We start from the raw sequence: 26,959 nt of genomic DNA, 5'->3' as shown, positions 1-26,959 counted from the left end.
ACAGATTTTAACACCACTCTCATCATACACTGTTCTCTCCCTTATTCACCCAGAACAGATTTTCTCAGGCTGGACGGAATACGTAATGGATGTTAAAAATGCAGGGGGCATAGGAACGGGTACCGTCCTCACTGCATCATGCTACAATGCAGGAGCTCTCTTCCAGAATGAAGAGAACATACAAAGACAACTTTAAACAGGAACCTCTTACAGAAACAAATTAAAGTTTGGCAAAGTCAAGAACAACTGGAAATAGGGTCATTCAAATGAAAGAGACTGGCAATCCTTGTAATTGGCCCTGTTGCCATTTTTAGCTATAACACTCCAGACTTTTCAGGAACATGCTACTTAGCTATAAATTTTCTTTCGGTGTTAGAGCTTGGCAGATCTTCACCATTAGCTTGCAGCCAAAATGCCGTTCCACGTTATGTTGCCAGCATTACGACACTGACCTAATTTGTCCCTCATACTGTATGCTCAACAGAGTCAGAAATAATGAAGAAAATGCTTTCTTGTCTCATAGTTATTTCCCAGAATTGGAAATAGTGTTTTATTACCAGTGTTCCCAAACTGGAGGCATAATAAGGGGAGGAAAAGGGAGAAGCAGAAAGATACAGTCCACTTGTTTAAAACGTACCTCTTTTATGGGCATTCACTTGGTGCCAATAAACTTTAGTATTTAAAACGAACACACAGCTGTTTATTTTTTAACAATTTTAAGTTACTTATTTTGTATCCTTAAACAATGTTTAGTTTTTCTAAAAAATTTGAACATTTTAAATACTGTACTCAAATATTGTACTTGTAACGTAGTCTCCTTTTACCCTGCCCAGAAGCCCCCAACAAATAAAATGTTTAAGTTCTACTGTGCAAATACGTTTATGCCTCACCTCAACATCTTGGCTTCATATTACTTACAATAAAAAGGCATTCATTGAATCCTTCCATTATTATCAAGAGACATTAACAGTTATTGCACTTCATTTTTTTATCACAAATAGAAACAAGTTCCCATTATATTTTTTTTAAGGAATGCAATTTCCGAACATTTTTAGAGTGCTAAATAGTCTCAGGATAGACCTCAGACAACAACTTACATAATTCTAGTACTACACAAAGCAACCTTTACGTATGCATATGCTTAAATTCTAGGACAAGTTTTAAGTATGAAAGTATCATGGAATACTGTATAAATGTGGAGAAAATAAATTTCAGAGAGTTTGATGGAAAATCAATCGACAAAAAGGTAAATATTTCAGAAAGTGATATATTTAGTATAAATCAAACTGAAAAGGTTCCCAGGTTTAAAACATTTCTGCACTCTCCTAGCTGATGGACGATTGCTAATCTGTGATCTGAGTCATGACGAGCTGTCTGAACAGAAACCTCTGAGGAATGTTTTACTCATGCTCTTTGCTCCACAAGAAACTAATTATCTCCATTAGCAAGATACTCAAGTAAATCATTACAAATACAAAAAAGTTTTTACAGACTTAAATATTCAAAAACCTTGAAATTGTTCTCGCATACTAATGACTAATGTCTGCAACCAGAAAAAAAAAGTAATGTACTATTCCCTCTAAAAAACCAAGAAAGAAAAGAAAAAAACAATGACAAATGGAAATAATAAAACATCCAGAAAATATACCAGGGAATCAACTGTGACAATTAATGGCCTGTTTGGCATCTCCCTGAGACAAAAGAATGGAAGATGAATGTTGAACAGAACTTTGTTTTTCCCCTTGAGCTAAAGGTGCTTAAAAAAGGCACAAATTCAATGCAGCAAAACCATAACCAGTCACAGAAGAATGCTATAAACCACTTACAGGGACGAGGAATTTTTTTATTTCTTCCAAGGCATGACTCATACGAGAATACGCCTCCCCAGGTGGAGCAAACACTTCAATTAATACGTGAAGCTCATCACTCAGGTGTGCATATTTGGCTTCTCCACTTTTCCTTAGTTCTTCCTCCTATGAAAAAAAGGGTGTTTTTTTTTTAGAACTCAAAATCTGCTGATTTTGCATTGATTTAGCATTTACAGAGAACATGACAAAAGGACATAATATAAGCAGACTTCTAAACCCTTTGAGAAATAAAAATCTAGTACAAGCCACTGAATGATTTAAAAATCAATTTTGAGTGTTTGAATGATAAAACCAGCATAATCATCATCTACAACAGATTTTAATCAGCACAGTTAAAAAATGCTAAATCCTCCAGAAGTGAGTACTGAAATATTAAATCCATAATGGAAAAGCTGCATTAATCTGTCTGAAACCTAGCTGTTCACAAAAAAAAAAAAAAAAAAAAAAAAGTCTATTTAACCATTTTGGAGCACTTTAACAAATGGTATTGTTCATTAAAGTCTTAATGTTATTTAATGAATATCTGCAGGCTGTACATTTTAGTGTCGCTAAACGGAAGTATGCCCTAGCACTTCTATTTGAGACATGAGGTCTGAGTTTCAGTCACAGTTTTGACATATGGTACCTATGTAATCTAGTCCACATTGGTTAAGATGGTGATTCACCTCACCTAGATTAATACCTTGACAATCTTTGGGTCTGAGTTTTCCATCTATAAAATAAGCCTAATAATCCTACTTTACGTTAATGTCCTGAAATATCAATCTACTTTCTTATACAAGGCTTTGAGATAGTGAGTGCAAATCGTAATACACATTCATATTAGTTACCTCTGCATAAAAAGCAAAGACATAAAATAGTGATGATGTTAATGGCATTGGCTATGACAACATAATGAAAAATTTATGTCATTACTACACAAGATATCAATAAGTAATGGTGAAGAAATGATGAGTTGAAAACTCAGTCTTCAAAAATATTTCAAGAAATGTCATTTTGAAGAAAATATGTATGCGTATCTGCATTTTATAGATGGAAAACATAATCACAGAAAAAGAAGTAAACTAATTTGCTTAAACTGGCTAAGAAGTATAGCTTTTTAGTGTATACTAAAATAATACTTCACAAACATTTAGATATCTAAGATATAAACATTATAACACTAGATTACAATTTTTATTTACTTAGCTTACTGAATTCCGCATTAACTTCAGTTATTTTAGCCTTGCCTAATTGACACCACTGCTTGACACCAAAAATATTTGCATGATGCTATGCTTCGAACAATATGCATACAGTTCTTTTTATCTGCAGTAGAAGATCCACCCCAAGGACTTTTGGACTTCTCACAGAATACACAATGGTTACATCCATTAGCTCCAGAGCCCTAGATCTGACTCCATGATAAGCCAACATTTTGCAGATGATGATAAAATCATAACTCAATAAATGTGATCCATGATTTTATTTTAAAAAGTTGGAAATTGACATAATTATTTTCAACTGAAAACTAAAACATTAAGATAAGCAGCACAGATGGTAGAGTATTTTTATCTTTACAGTTAAAGTATCTTTAGCATTTTAGCTGAATCTCATTGAAATGCCCATAAGGACCAGAGCATAATATAACAGTCTATCATGAGATGTTACAGTACTTTTTTCTGGAAAAAAACATTTGATTGCAGCTTCCGGAATAACTTGACATGAATTATTTAAACAGAATTAAGTTTTAATAGATATAAAGCAACATCCTAGTAATTGCCAGAAGTTTCTTTCATATTGCTTTTTTAAGATTCTTAAAAAAACACCAGAAAGTCCCAAAAGTTGTCTTTCTGGAAAAGAATACCAACAAACTTTGTAAAAAGTATAAATTGAATCTTTTTTTCAAATGTAGAAAGAGTAAAAATTAATGTTTGGGTCATTATTTTGATCAGGATTTTGCACAACTAAGACATCACTAACATGATTTTGTAACACAGACCTGTCTTACAGGAAGTTAGGTATATGCTTGTATGGTGGTAGCAATGGTAACGATGTTTCTCTTTCATTTTCTCACCTAATTCAGGAATTCTTAAAACATGTAATTTTATAACTTTCCTCCTAGGTGCAGTACATCCTTTCTGTCTGATTACTCAGCAGTCATTTCTACAGCTGTTGGGAACAGCAGGCTAGGGCTGTGAGATCCTCAACATTTCTTTCAGAGGATATCTAATGATGTTCTTTCTTGTGGAACACACGGGGTTAAAGACTGAATTTTCACACAGTACCTTTTCTCATCAACAAGGAAAATGTCAGAAAAATACTTCTTTTATTGCAAGTGTGTGTGTTGATAGAGAGAAACATAAATCACTACAGGAAAAACACGGAAGACTCAGACCATGTGAGCATTGTACCAAGATTTGCTTCCAAAAGCCAGTGAATATGACTACGTACTTTGGGACTGAATGTGGCCATACGTTTAATTGTATGCCAGGTATCAGGTATCTAGCAAGTAAAACATCAGACATAACTCATGGAGTGAGAGGAGACACTCGTCGATATTGTGGGTTACACTTACTGGCAGATAATACAGTTTTCCAAGTGCAGGATGGATGAATGGACTTTCCCAGAAGCACGTGAAGTTGGACAATGCCTTTGCGTTCATTAGCAAGCAGCACAGGCCACTGCACAGCAAAATGGTCAGTGCTGCGGACCCGACATCCACACTGCTTACGCTTAGGATGACAGCACCACCCCTTGCCTAGCACTTCAGTGGGTGTTGCTTCCTGCTAGGTGTAGCCCGGTTGCAGAAATTGAGCTCCCATTAGAAGTCAGAGAGCCTTCCTGCCGCCCAACTTCGGTTTTGTTTCATAGGAGATGAGTCCAGTTCACTTCCTGTGATCTCTGCTCACTGTAAGTAATGGCCCAGTCACTGGGAATGATCAGGAGGCTCTCCTCTAAACTGCGCTTCTGAGTCAAACTAAAACACTAATGACGTACTACTAGTGATGTAGTACTGGTAAGGACCAAGACAGATTATGAGACTTTCTAGCATCTATTACAAGAAGGCACAATGAGTGAGATTGTCATATATCTATTTTATAAGGTGTTATTTATAAGGTTATCTGGGTGCTGTTGGCCTTGCAAGACTCTGCACCCCTAAAGGTTCCTAATGCACCAATCTAATTACCTGTGGACTTTGGCTGTTTCTCATATAATTCTGCCTTAACCACCTGTGAGATCCAGCTATTCCCCATGGTGCTGTCTGTAACTTCTGTCAGATTCTCATAGCTTTTCATGTTCTACAATTCCCCATGTCATGTCCAGCAGTCTTCCAGTCCCTGTTCAGCTTGCACAGCCTTGGCCAGGATCTATCCAGCAGCCCAGTCATTTGCCCACAGCACTAGCAAGGGAATTGCAACTGCTTAAGGCTACTCATGTAGACATGAAACGAAACACAGTAAAAGACAATGTGCATTGAAAGCCTGATGGATTCACTGTAGAGAACTACCCTGAAAACAAATAAAATGCAGTTAAGTCTATAGGCAATGGATCTTAGAGAAAAAAACCCAACAAATTCAGGACCTGATCAGTTCTGAATTATAAAATGAATGGAATAGATTCCCTGGGCTTCTGGATCTGTGATAGTACTCTCTTAGTACTGACCCTCAGGTTAGTAATATGGTTCTTATTTACTGCATGGTGATAATGTTTAACTCCACTGCGGGTTGAGCAAAGCAGAGGAAATGCACACTGGTCTCTAGAGACAATTGCCCCCTCTTCCTGACCCTCTCCCAGTCCCTTCTGCATGCCAACTCCCTTCCTCTCTCAAGTCTGACAGTGCTATATTCCATACCCAAACCCAGCTCCCCTCACACTATGTGCTTCAGGCTTCCATCATGCTCATCTGCTGCCTCACAGCTTCTGTCACATGGTGCTGAAGTCCACCCAACCTTAACCTGATGCACGGCTCCATGACCCACTCCCTCATAAAAGATAACAGGTATTTTGAAACACCTGCTGTGTTTTATAATTTCCAGTTGACCAAAGCAAGGAAAATGAATTATGAAACTCTATAGCAGAAATTTGATGAGTACCGACCTCTGCAAAAGTGAAGCGTTAGAGTGATAAGAACATAAAGGCCAAGAAAAATGATGAATTATCTCTGGATGAGAAAGCAGCCCTACCATTTTAAAAGGATGTGTGCTGACAGAGAACTGATTTCTGGCTCAAACCCCAGCCAAAATGCTTGAATAAAACTACTGGAAGGAACTTGAAAGAACAAATGGAGTTTGCATAGCAAACAAAATTACACAATCCAGATTGATGAATAAAATGTCCTCATAAAATTCAAATAACAGAATATCCAAGAATAATAGAAGAGAAAGCTGCAGCAGGAATTGTGTAGATCTCAGTGATAAATGTCATCAATACAATGCATAGAGATTCCTATAATGTAACAAATACAGCTATGAAAAGAAACAATGGGTACTTGAAGAACAATACAAGAATTGCAGTGGATTTCATATCTTGAACGAATTTGCAAATAAAAGCATAGCACAGAGGCTAGACAAAGATGATAATCACAGTGCTGTTGCTGAAGAGGCATTATTCATAAGACCAATGGACAATGCTACAGAAGAAAATTAATGAGCATGCAGTTTGACAAATGCAAACCTATTAATTTTTAATCTGAAGATAAATGCAAAAATCAAGATGTTGTAACAAGCGAACTATACAGTAACAAGTAAATCAGAATTTCTTGGTGGTACCTGTATTGGGATTAAAAAAAAGGTTTCAGGTCCTGTGAACCATCAGTGGAGAAACTGAGAACAATTAAAAAAAAAAAAACCAAACCAGAAGAACAATTTGAGGATGGATGACGTGGAATGGGACAGTTCTCAGAAGAGTACAGAGCAAAGCTCAAGAAGCTTAGCCATCCCTTGATTTTTGTTTTTAAACCAGTTATTCTCACTCCAGGAAGAAGAATAAAGAAGACGGAGATGGTGAATACATGAGGAGAGCTCACACAGCAGAGCTAAGAGGGTGGGTGTACAACAGCCGCAGTCAGCCACTGAGACCCCATAATGAAATACAGGCATATAGAAAGAACATAGCCAACAACAGAGGAAATTCCTAGAGATACAGGTGACAACAATTATTTTTCTATACTTGACGCATCATTAAAATTCTCGTAGTTACTTTGGTGAAATTGAGCAGAGATTTCTGCACATTCAGTACTGTCTTGGGCAAACATGCCATTCCATTCAAGGGTGCTTTATCTCCTGATGCTTTTCATAATGAAATACAAAAACAGCTTAATGGTAAAGTGGTACTAAGCTGTACGTAGATCATTTTTGTTTAAATAGGTGAGAAAGAAAACAAAGACAAACCAGTAGAAGAATGTTATGATAACACAACCATTGAACCACTACTGAAAAAGCCTGAACACCTGTGGTGAACATTAGATTAAAATTCTGTGAAAGAAAATAAATGTGTAGAAGAGTTAAGACATTACAGTTGTATCTACCAAAACTGAGGCTACAACCAGTGATCACTGTGACCAACAACTCGTGAACTATGTATAAATTACCTGCCAGAAAATTGATAGAGCAGAGATGGAGTTAACAAAACTACAAATGGTTCTGCACTTGTAAAAATCTAAGTGAAAGCTAAAGGTAAGAATCACCTAGTCATTAGACAACCGCTGCTAGAACTAAACAAGCCAAAGATGTTCAAGGAATATAACCAGAAATGCACAACTTCCATACCTAAAGATGGTTTCTAAAAAGATTACGTTTCTCTTCAAATTTATGATCACAACTAGGGATGACTGAATTCAGGGTACCTTCAGATTTAGGAAGAAGACTTTGCTTTAATTAATGAGAGTACAAAATGTCATGGTTTTATTTATGAGAGGCTAATTACCAATTTGTTGCAACCAAGTTACAAATCAGGTTGTTTGAACTCCCACTAAGCTGTTACACTCTTACTATGAGCAAAAACATACCTTTTTTTTTTTTTTTAAATGAAGTTGTAAAAGTGAATCAAAGAATTATTAGTAGTCTAGTTCCATACTAACACTTGCAGCTCAAAATACCTGCAGGTAAAATGACATATACACAAACTTTCTAGTGTCTGACCCTTTCCCTGGTGTTATAGTCACCCTTCCACTGCCCTAAGGGGGTCCTAAGGTTAATGGTTTTGGCTGGTGGAGGGGAGGCATTGCTGTGAGTTGGCAGCACCTTGAGTCCTTTGATGCAAGATGTATAATACCGATGGTGATAATGTCTTCCTCCTCTCTTCAGGAAGCACTTGGGGCAATTTTTAGGTTTGTGAACACACTACATAAATTGCTTTTTCTCCATAATTTTGCAACTCCATTCCCCATCCAAATTCACTATATATGGCAAGTTGTACATATGCTGTCTACTTTTTCTTTGCTCTCTTTGTTACTCATAAAGTGATTTTGCCCAGCTCCCAAGGTTGCACTCCTTTAATGACCAGTAACTGACCTTGATGCCAAGTCCCTCTTCACAGCCCTGGAGCCTAATCATCCCGTGCCTTTGCTTTCAAGGCTTCCACTTCCATCCCACCCGTGTACTCCTCTATGCTGCAGTTTTATTCTAGGGCCATGGCAGCACCCTCTACACAGAAAAACAACTTACAATTGCTTTCTATTAGTTACAAATATAGTATAAACCCAGGCAAAAGCTAAAACAACATAGGTAAGAATCACTTGGCCATCAGATAACTGCTGCTAGAAGTAAGCAAGCTCAAAGGGAGGTAGGAGCAGACCAAGGCCAGAGCAGGCCTGGCAGGTCCCAAGCCCTGTGCTGCTGCATTAGCACAAAGCCTGCAGCCTGCAAAGAGTGATGGCAACACCATATTTACTGAGATACAGGGCTACCAGTGTCAGTGGAAAGAAAACAGAAACTACTTATTGCCCTTGTTGGGCAGGTCTGAAAAATACTCCAGGGATACACAGATTGTTTTTCGAGCTACAAATGTCTAATTTTCAACCTCAATATGCATGAGGCCTGCTGCTTTCAATGCCCTCCCTTGTTCAATCAGCAGATCTATACACATGAATATCTCAGGGTTTAAAAACAATCATTTGGATTGTGCCACAGCGTGAGCTATGATTGCTAGAGCTGCTGCTGAGCATGAGTCTCTGCACAAAGTGACCAACGCTAATTAGCACAGACCACATTCCCACACCTCATCACCACTTTAGGAAGGGCTCCTCACTATGATACAGGGTTTTGTTCAACTACACCAGGCTGCTGACAGTCAGGTGCCAAATCAACATATTCGAAAGGATAAATACACTTATTTAGAGATTTCAAAAAATTAAGACTAGAGAGATTTTATAATAGCTGATAACATTGTAAGAACTTGAAGAGCTTACTGTGTCAAAAATAAAGCAATGAGCTTGTGGCACAGGAGAAAAAGATCCTTTGAGCAAAGCAGACACAGCTTTGTTTACACTGGTTAGAGGAAAACATACTTTCTTTTCTGCTGCTATCAGTCTTACTTTCTGGAAACCACTTTACTAGTTCTATTACATACTTCTAGCTCTATTTATTTCATTGTGTTTGGAACCGAGTTACCCTGGTTTTATAAAATTTGATCCCTTCTTTTAGAGACAGAGAAGGTGAACAGTCACCTTAAAGTGATACAAATGTTATAGACCCTAGAAAGTTCTACTAATGTTTTAGGTAATTCAACAACCCAGCTGAATGAAATTATCAGGCAACTTGAAAAGAAGAATAACTGTATTTATGCTAAGAATTCTATACACTGACAATAACAGTAGGATATTTATCTACAATTCTTATTATTCAGGAAACATTTGTCTTGGTATCTGTGAAGTATAAATGGCATTCTCAAAAACTGTGTTTAATCAAAAATATTATTTGCCATTTAAAATATACAAACAGGAAATTTTAAATTAAATATCTATACCTTCTTTTTTTTCTTCTCTGTCATGAAGTTTATTATTATTATTATTATTGTTATTATTATTGGTCCTGTAAGAACACAGCTTTTTCTCCAAGGAATGAGACAGAATATTTGTATCTTAAGATCTGCAAAGGGCATTCTGTCTTTAAGTATAGATACTTGTATGAAATTAAATGTTTTTAAGTTCTCAAGGCTCTGAATGGATTCTTTTGCTAAGCACTATCGAACCAAAATATAAGTCAACTCCAGTTTTATAGTATTCAAGTACTTTAAAGAGTTTGGTTCTGGTCACCTGAAGGAAATAGTAGAAGCAGTATTTCTACCATAGAGAAAATTCTGGAGGCAAAGATCCGTGCCTAAGCTATTTTCTGTATAAGAAATATGAAAACCCTGTATTTCCAAAGTATCAGTCACCAGAGGGCTAATGTGTGCACTTACCTTTGACTATGAAGGAAACTGAAGCTTCACCTTGGGAATTCATTTATTTGTATATTTAAACCCAATTTCACAATGAAAGCTCCAAGTACACACTTAAAGGTAACTACTTGCTTAACCGCCCATTTGATGAAGGATGCTTCCCCAAATACCAGCCTAGAGAATAAATCCACTGAAGCATGTAACATTACTTCGGTGCCTAATTGCTATTGTAGTATTGTAGGGGCCTACATAGAGAGATTTCCAAGCCTTTCCTGATGTAACTGTGTAACCTACTCAGTTTATAGCTGCAAAAGAACTTAAACACCCAGGATTTAGGAATTATGTTGATCCTAAATACCAGATTGTGGCCATCTCAATTCCTGTTCAGTTGCTTCCTATCCCTGAAATCTATAGACGCCAAAGTTGTCCACAGAAATACTCCTGAGACACAGAAGTGTCTGACCAGCAGTGCCGCATTATGGTGAAGGAGATCTGATGCTTATTTGAGGCTTAAGCTTCTTTGGGATTCATAAACTAGTGAGGGACTAAGTAAGATAGATGTTCTGAATACGCTCCTACTGAATAAAAAAGCAATGCTGCTGCCCTTTTCCTTAATGAGGTAGCAGTTGGAGCACTCATCAAGTTATGCATTACAAAAGCTAGGAAATAGGTGTTCATTTTAGGGAAGTTGCTAGATGAATCCCGCAAGAACCATTTGGGGACGTGTTCTGTTGAACTATTCATAAGTGATCCAGAAAGTGAGTTGAACGGTAATAAAAATTCTCAAGTGATAAAAACCAGAGCTCTATCTGTGCGCACAATGAAAGGCTCTAGATAATGTTATTTCAGGAGAAAGATCTTGGAGGCATTACATTTGTTCAGTGTCCAATAGCAATTAAAAGGACATACTCTATTAGGTGTTTTTAAGAAAGGAAAAGAAATGCTACACCAAGCAGGATTATGCCACTGCAAAACCTGTACGATTCCCCCACCTTCAATACTGAAAACCATTCTGGTGCCCCAGTTGAAAACAGTGTTAGAGCAAAAAAAAGATCAAGATGAAAATGATTATAAATACAGAAATATCTCCATATGAGAAGCTGAACGCAAAAGTCTTGGCAATCTTGATGTTCCTGCAGTTCACTACGTCCTTAAACAACTAATTCTTGGAATACCTCTCAACTTTCAATAGTTCTTACATTCTTACCCAAGCTTTCAGTCCTGCAACTCGCAGGAGATGCAGACTGAGCCCATTCTTATGTTATTCTATCTCATTTGGAAACGTGAACACACCTAGTGGGGCATGCCCTGTTGTATACATACAGAATAAAACATGCAAATACAATATGGTTTCGTCCTATATCTGTAGTTGCTTGCTGCTGGGTTAGGTGTTATCTTTTTTATTAAACGCCCCCTATAACACAGATGTGTACACTTAAGGCAGTTATGTGTCAAATATGGAACTCACTTCTAATGATGTTTCTCCCTAGGCTGCACATTTTGTTTAAAAGATCCTGTTACTAATTAGTATTCAAATGAGCTCAATGTAGCATTACAAGCGCTTCATCTAGAAAGCAAGACAACACTTCAGCCACTCTGATTGCTCATTATAAACAGAGCTGAGAGAGTGCAGAGGAGACAGATTTACTGCCACTTTCTGATGTAAATTCCGGAATCACAACTGCTGCAAGACAGGCAGAGAATGCACTGCTGCCTTCACCTCCTCGCTTCCTGTGGTGGCAGGCTCCCCGGACCCTCCCACCCAGAGGGATGTTTTGAAGGATAATGTTGTTGTGTCTCTGATCAACCCCTTGAAGTTCAGCTGGAAAGCTTGTGCAAGTGCAAGGTTTAAAAGCTAAAACTGATCACCCATTTAACTCCTCGCTGTTTTTTCTAGGGAGTCTCCACCATTGAGCAGGTTTCCACATTAAGGCTTTGTACCCTGAAATGCAACAGTACCGTGATGCAGGAAAGGTCCTTCCCTGAACACTCGGGATAAGGGAAGGGATTTCTCCCTGATAGCTGTATTGGCCTAGGCGGGGGGAACAGGATGGTTTGGCTTCCATCAGTTTGAAGACCCGGCTGATAAGCTGTATTATAAAGTTCATTTTCTTGCAAGTGGGCTGGTTGCCAGTAATTATTTCCCTAGGGCTGTCCCTTGATTAACCACAACATTGCAAAAGAAAGCAGCAAATGGATTTGAGGATCCTACCACCAAATACAGAAAGAGACAACTATTTTCTATATCCCCTTGATTCTCATGCAGTGATGTGGAACCCACATCAATGGAGGGAAGCCACGTTGGCAGAGGCAAACTGAACTCTGGGGAATGAAAGAGGAAAAGGAAGCTCATAAATAATTGGCAAACAGTGTAGCTCTAATGGCATTTACACAGGCTAAAATGTTTAAATATCTGAAATTACTAAAAAACGCACTATCTTCTGAAAAAGTATTTCAAATAACAGATAAATCAAATACCTGAAAAACCAACCAGTGTGTCTGTTTTTCACAAACATGTATTTTTTCTGGGTTAGAATTCTTATCTCTTGCAAATAAGACATTTCCTCTCACACGTGACAGTCACACATGACTTTGCAGGTTTCACCTGCTTCTTCTTTCTTTGTAGGATTAGGTTTTGCATAATTACAAAGAACACAAACATGCATTTCAGTGGCAAAATTACTTTTTCCTTTATCTAGAAAATCTAACTACTCACATCATGTTCATTTAGATAAATAAACTTTACTGAGAGTGCAAGTTCTTGGGTGATTTCTCACAAAAGCGTCAGAAGTAGTTAACAGATGAGTATGTGATAGTAACATTACATATATCATAATTTTATGTCTGACAGATTTACTGAGTGCAAATAAAATTGCTTGCAAATAGATTCTCGGTCATTTCAGCTATGATGATGATCTGCTCTGCAAAGATGGGAGAACACATTTTCTAATCTTCTCATAATGGAAAACTGTAAGGATATTAGTCCAATATAAGCTGTAAATGAGTCTGACTAAAAACCCTGAATTTTTTAATGACTAGTGATTATAGCAATTCTAATAGCAATTTACTAGAAGGCTCATTTTCAGGAAATGTGCAGAGTACTCAGACCATGGACAATTCAGGTAACATCCAGCTTCTTGGCTGCGCAGTCTAGACCTGACCCGAACTCTGAACCATTAAAGAGTGACTTAAGAAGCTACCATGCCTAAAACAAAAGTAAAGGAAGTCAAAATGAGTTCTGACAAGTTTATCTTCAGCTAACTTGGCTAGGGAGTGAGAGGGATGATGGTAGCTTTTGGTTGGGGTAGCTCAGTCTGTGACTCCAACAGAAACTCCAGTGTTCCTCACTGCAAATTTTTATAATAAATTATTTATCCTTGCTGAAAGGCACACCGACCCCTTTGGCAAGGGACACAAAATCCTAGTATCACAGAAAAAGTCGCCCAGAGGATGGCAAGGGCTTTCCTCTGGGAAGTCACATGTCCAAAATTTCATGTTGTTCTTTGCACTGTCCTGAAGGAAACATCAGGTGCGCATTCACCTCAGAGCTTCCCCCTGGCTGAAGGGGTCACTGGTACTAAACTGGCCTGGCCAAGATGTCAGTGACTAAGTGCAGACAGGGCATTTTCTCTAAAAACTCATGGTGTGCTGCTCCTGCTCCCCTCCCCAGAACCTCCCATCTCCTACGAGTGCTCTTACAGGGCCCAAACCAGAACTGACTATCACAAACACACCAAACAAATGTAACATTGCAAAAGTAAAATAATTTAAAATTTCAGTGTAAAGCAGATCACTGTACTCCAGAAAAGGTTAAGTACCAGCAATCTTTGAAGAGTCAGCTAATTTTACCGCACTAAAAATTAATATTCATTTTGCACTTAAGTTTTATCATCCAGATCATCCCTGGCAATTTAAAGCACTCCTCCAACCCCCTTTATACTCTCAGATTTATGCAAGAAGACATAACCTTGTGCACAAGCTTTGAGTGTTGCAAAATTTTCATTATACGGTAGCCATATCTCAGATAATCACAAAATATGCAGATTACATTAATCAATTATAGTCAATTCAGCTTAATGTCACCATCAGTTTACCACAAAATTTCCTTCTATTAAAAGGTTTTTCCCAGGAAACATTGTAACCTGCCTCTGGCTGAAAATGAAGCATTGCATTTGTTTTCCAGTTCTTTAGTGCTTTAGCACCTGTGGTCTCCCTTGTTGCTCATTTTCAATACCAGTACAAATGAACGTAAAATAAAATTGAACAGCAGCCCTGTTTATGGCAGACTTTCTCCATAGCTTTGAGACAAAAGATGAGGGCATTTTTATTGTTGTATGAGCATCCTCAAATGTTCTGACTGATATTAAATGCTGAAGAAAACCACATTTCCTCTCCTTTCTTCCCCTCCCTCCTAAATTGAAAATAATAAAAAAATCCAAAATCAGGAATACGTGCACCACAGAAACTCAGCAGAGCTTCGGCTCCTAACAGACTTAGCTCCTTGTGTTATATTTTCCATCTGAATGTTTTGGGTTTTTTTCATTGAAAGCATGCCAAGAACAAATGACTCAAGTTCTTTGAGGACACAATCAAACTCCCCAGGCTGTGTTCAATCCCAAGTCTTTGCTGATGTGCTGGATCTGAGACAAAGGTCCCAGTTTAAAAGATAGTTCCGGGATAGCTGAACAATTATTTGTGTTTCCTGAGTGGGATTCATTTACCGTGACTTAGGTGTCCATAAGCTAGATATTTAAGCATAAACTAGTAATGTGGAGCTCTCAAATGAAAGAAACAGACACTTTAACAGGGTGACTCATCTCAAGCTGAGGCTGGTGTTCAAGATGATTTGGGAGTTTAGGTGAATAATTCAGTTTAAGGATCTAAATATCTTTCTGGATCTGCCCAAATGATGTTTATAAAGAAGTAATCAAAGTACAATTGGCAACTCTAAAAATGTAGAAAATAGGCCTAGCATTGGTTCTTTTATAATAATTACTAGCATGAGGGGAAAAGAAAAAGTACTGGAGCCATGTTTGACAAACTTAAAGACTGCTGGCATCACTTTTGAAACTGGCTGAAGGATTGTAGACATCATTTTAACTGTTGTGGAAAAAGGTAACAGAACCAGCATGAATCTGAAATATTGCACAGATCAATTTTCTCCTTCAAACACATATTTAAACATTTACTGTTTTGACTGGGCAAGCTAGAAGAAAATTGCACTGTTTTACAAGTGACCTAGATGCTACACTGCTGGTGCCATGGAGAGCAAAAAAGTAGGTGGAAAACTAAGGAATCAGGCAAGCACTGGTTGAGATGCTACTATTACCAGCTTCAAACATACTTTTTCTGCTGCGTTCTGAAACTTTGATTTCACTCAGAAACAGCTGGTGATTGCAAAAGCAACACTGGGCAACGGATCCTGGTATGATTGAAGAGGGACGATATATCTAATTATGAGAAACTCAATTTGTTTTATTTTCATGTTACGTAAGTTGCAGAGGGGTTTGACAATGATGGAGTTTCCCAGCAGAAGAGCCACACAGTGCTCAGGCTTTGAACTCTCTCCTGGGACCTGTGGGAACACTGCTGCGCAACAACAGCTGATTAATTAAACCTCTCTCTGCTGTGGTTTACCAGTTATATACTTTCACCACCAATAAATCCGTCACACGAGGACATGTTCTGCCCACCTGCAGTTTGAACAACGGCACAGTCGCCATCACGTTGTATTACTGCAAGGACCTGAGACGCACAGAGCAGTCTGGAAAAGCATTTGAGATGTCTCTCCAGTAACCAGAGTGTGACATCTGTTCCATTAACAGTGCTCCTCGATCCCCCGGTCATGCTCAGGGACTGCTGCCCTCCTTGGTCACATGCCTCCAGGTCCTGCACTGTCCCTCCCTGCATCTTTACTACCTGCCCCTGGAACTGTTCTGCCTCCAGCACCAGACAGCACCTGTGTTTCCTTGGCATGTCTGTCCTTCCTCCATACCCTCAGAGAAAGCACTCCACCAGCTGGGGACATACGTTAACATGACTAACAGGAAAGAAAGATGCCTTCCTTCCTTCATTTGTAGCGAAAGCGTATTTTTATGTTTGCTTGGGGTTTTTAAAATGTTGCCATTAGCATGCTATGTCACAGTAGCTCTCTGAATCCCATTCTGCCGGAGGCTGTTTCTATGCTAGAAATGTTCAGAGGCAAAGAAGTCCTCCCGTCAACCATTTCTTGCTAGTGGTGCTTTGGCAGACATTCACCAGGGCCTGCCTTTGCCAGTGCTGCCTGCCTTTGCCTGCCTCCGCTGCTGGCGCCACAGGCACCTGGCAAGAAAGGCACGAGGGGTGATGGAGCACCTCCCACCAGGGCATGGGGTCCCTCAGAGTCTGTTTCCCACAACTCTTCTAATCCCCTCCCACACTGGTTTTCAATCTTTTCACCACCGTCTCCTCAGACACATGGAGGGCTACAAATGAGATGAACCCTCATGTTAGCTGCAGAGACAGGAGACCTGATTCTTCTGTGTCTGTGGAAGTGCAGATCAGCAACTGTAGCAGCCTGCTGCCTGCTGTTCAGGAAGAAAAATAAATATCACTTTCAGGTGGATAATATGGAAAATAAATGTAACCAACCATCTATGTATAATGCAGCAATGACCCTGGACTATCTAAATGACAGCTTCAGACTGTCGGCTCAATTAAAGCCCCAAAACTCTTGGTTTTGTGCTTAGTTCTCTGCTTAGGAATTGCTCTTTTTCCATTCTTATAGTGCAAATATATTTGACTAAGTGTTGCTAGCACCTTCTATCACACTGGATGATACAGGACTCCAGACAATGTGTAGGAAGATGTTAATAAAATGGACTTTCCTAACTGAGGTCCCCCCATCTTTCCTTTGCACAGAAGAGGCTGCTTTTTTTTTTTTTTTTTTTTTTTTTCAGATCATGCAGGTATCAAGAGATCAGTGGCTGGACAGATGTTTGCAGCTGTAGGAATGCAATGGGTTTGCCTGCAAAGTTCAGGAGTCCTTTTCCCTAAGTCAGCACATTTGATTGAAATATTTTAACTTTGAGGAGGCCCAGAGTGCTTTCTTGCTTACCTTATGAAGCCATACTGGCAGTAACAGTACAGAAAGATTTAAGAGGTTGAGAAACTGTGACTACAGAGTATATATTTTATGAAATTAATGTGGAGTCAGATAATGTTATTGCTATTGTTACACAATATATTGCATGCTATTGCAAAATATGTTTCTCAAAAAAAAAATTAAAAACATTGATGCTGAGTTGGAAATACTCCCAGCAGGTTGAAGGGAGAAGCAGACAGGCTGCCTGCCAGACCTAGCCAGTCCAACACAAGCTCAACAGCTGGGCCTCCCTGAGGTTCTGCAGAGCCAAAGGAAGCCACTGGAGTACATGTTCATGTCATGAGTTGGCTGAGCTTTAAGTTTCATTTTAAGCTGTGAACATACAGGACTTAGGGGGGTGTATGGCTACAAAGTGCTATGCATTAATCTTAAATCTGAAGGTTTTTCCTTTGACTTATAGTGTCCCCCGCAATACACAAAATGGACTACTATAAACCGCAAGTACTGTCCAAAAAACCGAAAGCATGGTTTTAAGCATCATTTACTTCCAGGCCAGAGCACAAAGGGTCGGCACAGAAACAATGTCCAAGATGAAATAAATCATCACATCTGTCAGTTCACAAGGCCTACGACTTCTGACTAGTTTTGTAATCTATCCTTGCCATCTTTTGAGCCAGCCACCCACTGTTTCTATCACGTTTTGAATCTAAGCACAGCATGCAAGTGTTTTAATTCAGATTTGGTCTTCTGCACTGGAAAATCAATATATTCTGGTTTTGGATTTGAAAGCCTGCACCCTCTATGTTTACAACACTTTTTTGTCAACATTATGGAATCCGAATGATCAATGAATGGTTTACGCACAGCAGTCTCCTTTAGCGTTTCCAGAGTAATTCATTACAGTGTTCATCTAAATAGTGTGGGTTTTTTCTTGCTTATTTTCAGTAGACTGCTTTATATTTTATTTCTCTTACTTCCATTCATTCCTTCTACCCAGATGGGTAAAACATATTTGCAAACATACACTCTGGGGAATCGTTTTAGCTGTTTCCCAAGCATGTTGATAAAGAAACAGGTGACTTGGAAACAGAATCCTTCTGTTCCTTGCTCATAGAAATTTAGCTTTCATTTTCAGGGGGAAAAGAGATAGAGGCCTAGAACAAAAGCGTACATAAGACAGTATGCAGTAATGAAGGCAGAAAATAATACCTTTCTCTTTTTTTGGTACATTGTTTACTTAGTTTTGCATAGACTACCTGAAGACCTGTAAGATCTTCATTGCTGATTTTCTGCTACTAGCGGATTGGCAAAGGGATGTGACTATGCTCTGTGTAATTGAGCATGGTGGCTTTAGAGGACAGCACTAGATTTTCTCCCATCTTTTTTTGTCTTTTGAGGAGATAACTGCAGCTACTTCACTGTTGCGCAATATAAGAATTACCTCTGGTGTGCCCCTGTTTCTGACAAACTGAAAACCATAAGACATTGACCAGGCACAGCCATCAGGTTGTGCGATGCTGTTTTGCTGACAGCCGGCTGTTACTGCGCAGGCAGCTCAGTGTCCACAGAAGCAGCATGGCAGAGTTTCTGGGGCAGCCTTGGAGAGCTAGCTGAAGACCAAAACACTGACGGACATACGTGTGCCACCAGTAGCACTGCCAGCAAAACTTGGTAGAATAGCTACGAGAGTTGTTCAACAAAATACAGTCTGGGCTGGATACAGCCAGAGCCTGTACCTTTCACAAATGGCTACCAGATCTGTGGGCATGCTCGACATCACTCATTTGGGCTACATGAGTGAAGGTGTAGTTACCACGTTGACTAATGAGGGGTTAAAACCAGCAGGCATGCAAGACTCCTGAATGGAAAATGAAACAATTCTGTGTGTCTTTATCCTGCAAACCAGCAGACAATGCAGGACCCAGTACCCATTTGGATGCAGCTAGAGGTCTGTTTGCCTCCCAGCAAAAGAAAAACAGAGGCAACAAAGTAGTCATGTGAGTATCTTCATAGGAGGAAGCCAAGAAAAAGGTCCTGTTTGGAGGTAGGATCTTTAAAGGAAAGCTTGGGTTTCTGAACAAGAAACTGCCTGTTTGCTATTTCCTATTACGTTCAGGTAAAGGGGGTATGGCACCGATTATTTGTAAAAAACCTGAGAAATGCTACTTATTTCTTCCTCTAAAATAGGCAGAGAGGGAAGCCTGGTATTACCTCACTAAGGAGCACCAGTAACAAGGTCTAGAAGTACTAGCAGAGTTCTCATTGCTGTTGGTGCAAGGCTAGACATTAAAAGACAAGTTTAAGAAATAGCTACGGAATATTGATGAAGAGTGACAGTCTCACTTCAAAAATTTGACTCTTTGACTTTTTCTTGACTTTAAAAAAAGTTTAAAAAGCTTTTAAGAATTATTTTCTATTTAGATAAGCTTTCCTGCCCTTTGTAGTCTAGCATAATTCCACTGAATATGATGCCATGGATCTTCATAAACCTGTAACTCTGTTTGACAGCTATACCCATACATTTGCCTTTGTGCTTTTCATCTGAAAAATCATGTTTTAAGCTCCCATGTCATTAACGTCATCATTACTTAAAAATGAAAAGCAAGGACATGAGATATGTTGCATGACCAAGGTCTCAAAGAGCAGTTTGGGCTATGCAAGCTGGCTTCTGAAGGCACCTAAAATCACTAGGAATAAACAAAGACTTCTTTTCAGAATGACCAGGAGGCACAACTCATCCTCCCAGGAGTCACCTTTTCACTTGGCTAAGGAGAACACGTTTAAATGGTGAACCCTGCCCACAGTCTGAGATGAACACAGGCACATCAGCTGAAAGTCAGGAGCTGCCATCAGCACAGCAGAGACCCCACACTAGTACTGTCTGTTGGGAGGCAGATAGTGCAGTATCTAAATCTCAGCTGGTTAGAAGTTGTGAAACCCCACATCTGTCATGACTTCAGACATTTCAGTGTGCCCACTGTCGCCTTCTGCCTGGCTTTAGCCACCATACCATGACCCATTCTTTCCTATATTGAGAACAGAAAAATACAGATCAGATTAGGCTATCTTAATTTTCCTTTGGAGGACTTTCCTGCTTTCTCCATTAATTATATATAAAACTCAAGCTCCTGAATTAATTGCCCACAATCCCCTTACTGTGATTGGATGTCTACTTTTCAAAAAATAAACCATGGTATGTTCCTTAAAGCACACATTGGGCGAATGGACTTATACTGTCATTACTGATTTAGCCTGTCTGGGAAAAGGGAGTGAGATTAAGGAGTGAGAGGAAAGTGGCTTCATTAGAACCATCCAGGCAATTGACAATGTCTGCTCCGTGGCCATGGACTGGATATGAATTAGTAAAAACATTTAAGATAGTGAGTGATAAAGGAGTTACACTGCAGGTTCTACCACAGCTTGAATTGCTTTCAGTTTGAATGTGCTACTTGTGCTAAGGTTTAATTAAATGAAAAAAAGATTTGTAAACCAAAAAGATCTAAATACAAGAAGCAACAGAGAGAAATCACAAAGGCCAGAAGCAAAATGTGTTACATCCTCTGCATTATTCACTGATACAGCAGCCGCAGGGATCACAGTGCTTAATGTATTAATGCTCTCCTGGCCAGTCTCTAAAAGCATCTCCATACTTTATCACAGGACTAAAAGGATTTATGCAATGCTTTACTAGGCTTACGTAGAAAAGATGAGCATGCTTTTTTCCTACCCAAATTCCTCTTTAGACATTGCATCTCTGAAAACGTATCTACAAAATGAACCCAATACAAAAGTAAAACTGCAAGTGGCCTCAGAAAATACAAACGTCAATAATCAAGTCTGGAAAAGATACATAATATTTTACTAGATATATTGAATTAATACATTTATAGCTTAGAAATACTGGAGCTGCCACCAACATTATACATTATTAAATCTAGTATTTTCTATTTTATTCTGAATTTCTAAATATCTATTCCTGTGCTTTATGTAAATTACACTGTATTGAAAAGTAAGCATTTTTATTTAGATGCTTGCTTGTAATTTTGGTGGCAAAAGCTCTTTGTCTTTTTCTTATATCCTTTGACAATATTGTATGTAACTGTTAGTATAATCTGGCTTTATGTTTCTAAACCAAACAATAAGTGAAATGAGCTGTTCGTTGGACTTTTTGTAGTGAAGTTTGTTGCAAAGTAAGACATCCTGAACAAAAATAATTCCTTGAAAATAGCTATCGCAGCCAATGCAACATGGATGAGCTTCGGATTCAAGCTGGAACCGCTACAAAGGCAAATGACTAGCATGTTTAGAAGTACTGGAATTCTATTTTAGGAGAGGAAATTAAAATAGCTTGGGCTTTTGGTTTAGCCAAAGCCAAGACTTAGAAGGGACATATGTTGTCTCTGGGGAAAAAAAAAAAAAAAAAAAAAAAGGAAAAATGGTAAACATTGATGAAGGAAAATAAAATTGAAGGACTGACTAACTATCAGAGACTATTTTTGTCTGGAGACAGTCTTCAGATGCCAGTAATCGGAGCAAAACACAATGAGTTTAATCAGGTCATCAAAATGGCCATGTAATACAATTACAGAGAGAGCAGGATCAGCAAGTCCCATTCTAGAGCAGGGAAGTGTGATCTGACACAGAGTTGTCATGCTCAGTCTTAACTTCACCCTTCTTTGGGTTAGCAATTCAGCATTAAACATATGCTGAAGCTTCACTGATTTCCTGGAACAGTCACAACTTCTGTTGCCTACCGAGACACTCAGTCAGAGAGAATTTGGAGAATTTGGAGCTTCAGGCTAATGTATGAGATAGCTGCTGTATCCTCTTTTGTAGAAGCAGTGCATTGCCAGAGTGCTGGTAAGTAACTTGATTATTATTGCTGACATGTGAACTTCTTAAATATGAAATGGTTTTGTTTGGAAAAAAGTAAAGGACAAACGTACTGATTTGTTTTGCATTTTTCCAAAATAACTGTATTTTCATTTCCTCCTCTGTTTGTATTTTGTCCAAAATACAAGAAATATATATATTGCCAAATTTGTTTTTACCATGCAATTTCCTGTCAGCTCAAAGGAAAGAGCAAAATGGATGGTACTGCAGCAATAATATTAAGACACATATAATGGAGTAAAATGGAGAATGAGAAACTCTAGTAGGGCCTTGTGATTGATACATGTAATTTTTAAATTTAATTTTAATATTAGAACCAATTTTTCTCTAAGTAAAGCATACTTAACATGCACACACAGATACAACTATAATTAATTTGCACTGTGTTCATTACAGGACCACCAAGTGCCTCGGTCACCCTCTCCTCCTCTAACCGTATCCGTCCTGCCAGGGAGTTTTACTGGGCCAGCTTCCCAGTGATGCCAAACACGATGCCTGGTGTTTGAGAGCCTGTGCAGATCAACTGCATGGCGCATGCAGAATAAAACTGACTTCACTGTAAGGGACGGACGCTGCTCAGCTCCCAGCCAGCACATGCCTGAGCAGCACAGCCCATCCTGTGCCGGAGCACAGTGGTTTACTCCGTTTACCCTTATCAGCCACCAGAGGTGTGCTGTGATTTAAAGTGTGCCCCGATGACCAAACCACTGTGCACATGCTGTACAGCTTATTCTTGCATCTGACTCCCAGTGAATCTGTAAATCATATGAACTGAACATAAAGTGGGCATAATAGGCATTTCAACAGATTATGCACATGCTGGTTACTGCTTTGCTGAATTGCAATTTTGCACCAATTATTTCGCTACTGAATTTTTCAGATAGCCATGGTGGTTTTCTATGTTTCTAGTTAGGCAAAGCTGACAGCTTTCTGACATTAAAGAATGACTTTTTCAATTAGAAGATCCCAGTAATTACTGTATTATCAAGATGAACTATAAAACTCCTATTTTACGCAGCATACCAGTATGTATGAAATGAAAATGAGTCAAGTGACTATGAACCCACTTCTGTAACCTGCAAACTTATTCAAGGTCATTTCGCTTCTTAACCATTTAGACCAACAAAACTCCCTGGCAAGAATAAGGATGGCTAATAAACCCAGAGTATTTGCTTCTTTTGCAGAATGGAGTGACAAGCTTATGATTAGGTCTATGCTGGACACACTCCTCTATATCCAACATGACACAAAACAAAGGAAAATCATCTGTTTGCAAGTGTAATTATACCAGGACATGACAATTTTATGCTGTTACATAGGGTATGAGTTACATTATACTTTATATGGGCTTTATGTTTTCATTGTACTTTTACTTACATAAAAATACCCTCAGTGAGAAAATAAAGAGAATGAAAACCAGAATATGGTTTGCAGAATACTACTTGGTTCATTTAGAGGACTTACATATTACATATATATACATATTATAGCACATATTTCAACTTAGCTTAGCTTTGTAAGGAACGATTAAAAAACCAGACTCTTTATAAGGTAAAAATTCAGTCTTAAAACTAAGGCTGTTAGCTTTAGGGAGAAATTATCCAACCACTTAATTTTGCTGCTTGTTTTAGTTAATCTTTCTCCAATCAACAGGCTGAGAAAATAGGTACCGGCTGCCAGCAGTTGAAATTGGCAGGAAACAAGAGACTCAAGTGCCTCTAAGTTTCATTTTGATTTCCATGACAAGATCAGAAAAATATGGCAAGAATTTTAAAACACTGAATCTGAACAGAGTACACTTTATCTTACATTAATTTTGCTTATTTAATTATGTTTAACTATCAAAGCAGTTCTGTACTTAGAGTAAATTCCTGCATAGTGTTTCTTCAGCTGATGGTGAAATATCTTATATTCATAATATCATTTTGTATTACATTGTGAAAAAACCCATACCATCATATTTATACATGGATGTGTTCTAGTCTCCTAATTTTCTTGTGTTCTAATTTTATATGAAAAAAATGTGCCACTGTCTTGCTTGCTTGACTTAATTTCACTTCATTTATTAGAGGTGAATGTCCTAAAAAGTTTTGTAGGTGTTTATTGTTTTTTTTTCTTCCAGAAATCCACCATTTACCAGACCTAGAGTGTACAACAAAGACCTAAAAGCATGCGTAGTCCGCACTCAGCTGTGACATGAACTCCTTTTGTGCTCCTGCACTAGTTATTTAGTGAGGGGTGATGGACTTAGTCAACCTGAACACAGCACACACAGGCTGCTTCAGTAATAGGAAGAGCCCCAAGAAGTACTCCGTCTCAGAGACTACTTCTGAGAGCCAATTTCCTTCCCTATTTTCCATCCCAAGAAGGAAATGCTTTGATCACCCTCCAGCAACCGCAAACTGCAACACCTCTGGTTTCAATACAGCAGAGCATCACCATGGGGAACGCTCCCTCCCAGCCAAGGGGATGCTGTCGAGCCGCCTGTTCCAGGGCTAGGACAGCTCTCCATCTCCTGACCAAGAACGGACGAGCTGATGAGTTTCCTAATGTTGTTTTTCCTCACTGGTTTTTATCAGCTTTCTAATCCCAAAGCGATAATACTAAATGGTGTGGAAGGAAAATGGGGAGTACAGAGGGTAATTTTCTAACTGTATATTTAAAAAGATAATTTTAAGTGTTTAATTAATATCAAAGCTAAGCATTTTCCTTGCACTTGCTATTTCAAGGTTTCCTTCTTTAGGATTATTCTAATGTTCTCTCTACCTGGTTCTGTAACTCTGGCACGAACTGGTACAAAAAAATGTACTTCTTTGAAAGAAATAAATTGGATCCAAAGTTTTCAAGTTTGTAGAACCGCAAGGAGATGTAATTGGCCATTTATATTTCACAGTTTTTAACAAAGGTTTCTTTCAACTTGGAGCAGAGAAGCAATAATTCTGTAACTTGCCAGTAAACCAGTAAACTGCAAAATATCCAAGAAAATATTGCATTTTTATAGGGAATGACACTTTTAAGAAATATCTGTGAACTAGCTTGGAATATGGGTATTGAGCTCAATTTCAGCAATGAAAAACAAGTCAGTAGGGCACTATAACTGAAACCTCAGCAAAAATCATCCTAACCAAAACACGTTTTTAATACTGACAGACAAAAGATCAGGGATAAAATAATGCAGAGGAAGATTTTGAACTAGAATACTTAATGCAGCTATTAATTACATTTAATAGTAAACAACTTAGTGGGAAAAGAAGCATTAATATCTTCTCTTAATTTTGAAAATTAACATTGCTTTCAGTTAGAGGCAGTACTAATATAAATGCAAAGACAATTCATAACCCACATTAACATTGTTTAAGGCGTTAAGTCAGCATCTCACAAAATGTCTTCAACAACTAATAGGATCTCAATGCTGTGGTACACACTGCTGTAATGTACAATAAAGTGCATTGCTATGCATCACTGCAAACCTCCAGCATACACCAACAATATAACCTGAACAACAAAAACATTCAAGACCTTTCTCTTCTGGAAGTAATTAAAAAAAAAAAACCAAACGTGAAAGAAAAATAGCAACATGGATGGGAACACTCAGATTTATCCTCTTCTATTCTGATGATGCGCAGAGCTCTCATTCGGATTAAATGCATTGGGTGCTGCGCTATGAACGGCCCCATTAATGTGGACTCTAATGTATATATACAACTTTAAAAGGACAAATGTCCCTTATAAGTCCATAGAATAACTTGCATTTATAAAGTATATAAAATCACCTCCAACAAAAAGGAAGAAACAGGAAAATTCTCAGCTAGTTTGTTTCTGAGATTCAGAAATCCCACAGTAACCACAATAGAGAAGGAAAACAAAACAGGCCATAGGGGACACCATATGGCACAAATTTGACCCTGTCCACTTCCACCTTTCTGACTACAACCTTCTGTCGGGTATTACTTTCTCTCAAATATCACTAGTTTTCTGTATTTGGTGTAAAAATTCATTAAACTGGAACAAAGCATGTAGGTGATGATAATGTGTGAAAGATTAATAGAGATGACAGTCTACCATCCTTAGGGGAAAGGAAATTGCTGTTGCACAGTCTGTTTTTTGTTGAAAGGTAATGGGAAAATTTTCTGCTTGTACATGGAGAAATAAAACATAGGTACTCCTTAAAAGCACACACTGCCTAAGAAAATACCATGTAGCACATAATGCTTACACGTTTCATCTTTAACAATGCAAAATGAACTGGAGCACCGCTCGAGGGGACACTGCCTCCAGTAAGGACCCATCTCCGTCTCAGGAGAGCTTTCAGGTTTGGTTGGGGATGGTCTGAGAACTGACCTTGGGGCAAAAGCCAGCAAGAAGAGTGGCCAACAGCAGACTAGGAAAGCGCCAGAAATACAGAATGACAAGGAATAACTGGTAGCATTTTTCATCCCAGATTTATTTTCTATATAGTGAGGCATTGAAGAGGGGCTACAATACTGAGTGCTTTCCAAAAGACTGCAGTTATTCTCTAGGTTACATGCATTGAGATGATGCATGCTTGCTTCTTTTAAAAAGCGTTTCCTACAAAATGTTTTAATAGCAAAAGTGTATGTGACTTGTTTAAGAAAATCTGCATTTGGTAATGAAAATATGCAGGTTTCCCCATACAAGTGTAGAACCTGGGTAGTACTGGGTATGGCCTGGCTGAGGGACCCCTTTTTTCCAGAGGTTATTATGAGAAAAGGTTATCATTGACAGCTTATTT

The 26,959-nt window shown here is 38.5% G+C and overlaps 1 protein-coding gene across 4 annotated transcripts in view; it reads right to left on the bottom strand.

Moving 5' to 3' along the window:
• The window catches only part of KHDRBS2 (KH RNA binding domain containing, signal transduction associated 2), a 370,102-nt gene that overhangs the window by 180,326 nt on the left and 162,817 nt on the right, over positions 1-26,959 (bottom strand). For all 4 annotated transcript variants that reach the window (XR_010372297.1, XR_010372298.1, XM_064447858.1 and 1 more), the window contains exon 4: positions 1,827-1,973. Coding sequence is in view for 2 of the 4 variants with exons in the window: in XM_064447858.1 (XP_064303928.1) it covers positions 1,827-1,973 (147 nt within the window). In the remaining 2 variants the exon portion in view is untranslated. The remainder of the gene's footprint in view (positions 1-1,826; positions 1,974-26,959) is intronic.

The sequence above is a fragment of the Phalacrocorax carbo genome, chromosome 3 (genome assembly GCF_963921805.1).
Source record: "Phalacrocorax carbo chromosome 3, bPhaCar2.1, whole genome shotgun sequence".
NCBI lineage: Eukaryota > Metazoa > Chordata > Aves > Suliformes > Phalacrocoracidae > Phalacrocorax > Phalacrocorax carbo.
Note: the sequence above shows the minus strand (reverse complement) of the source record. Positions and strands in the feature narration are given on the sequence as shown.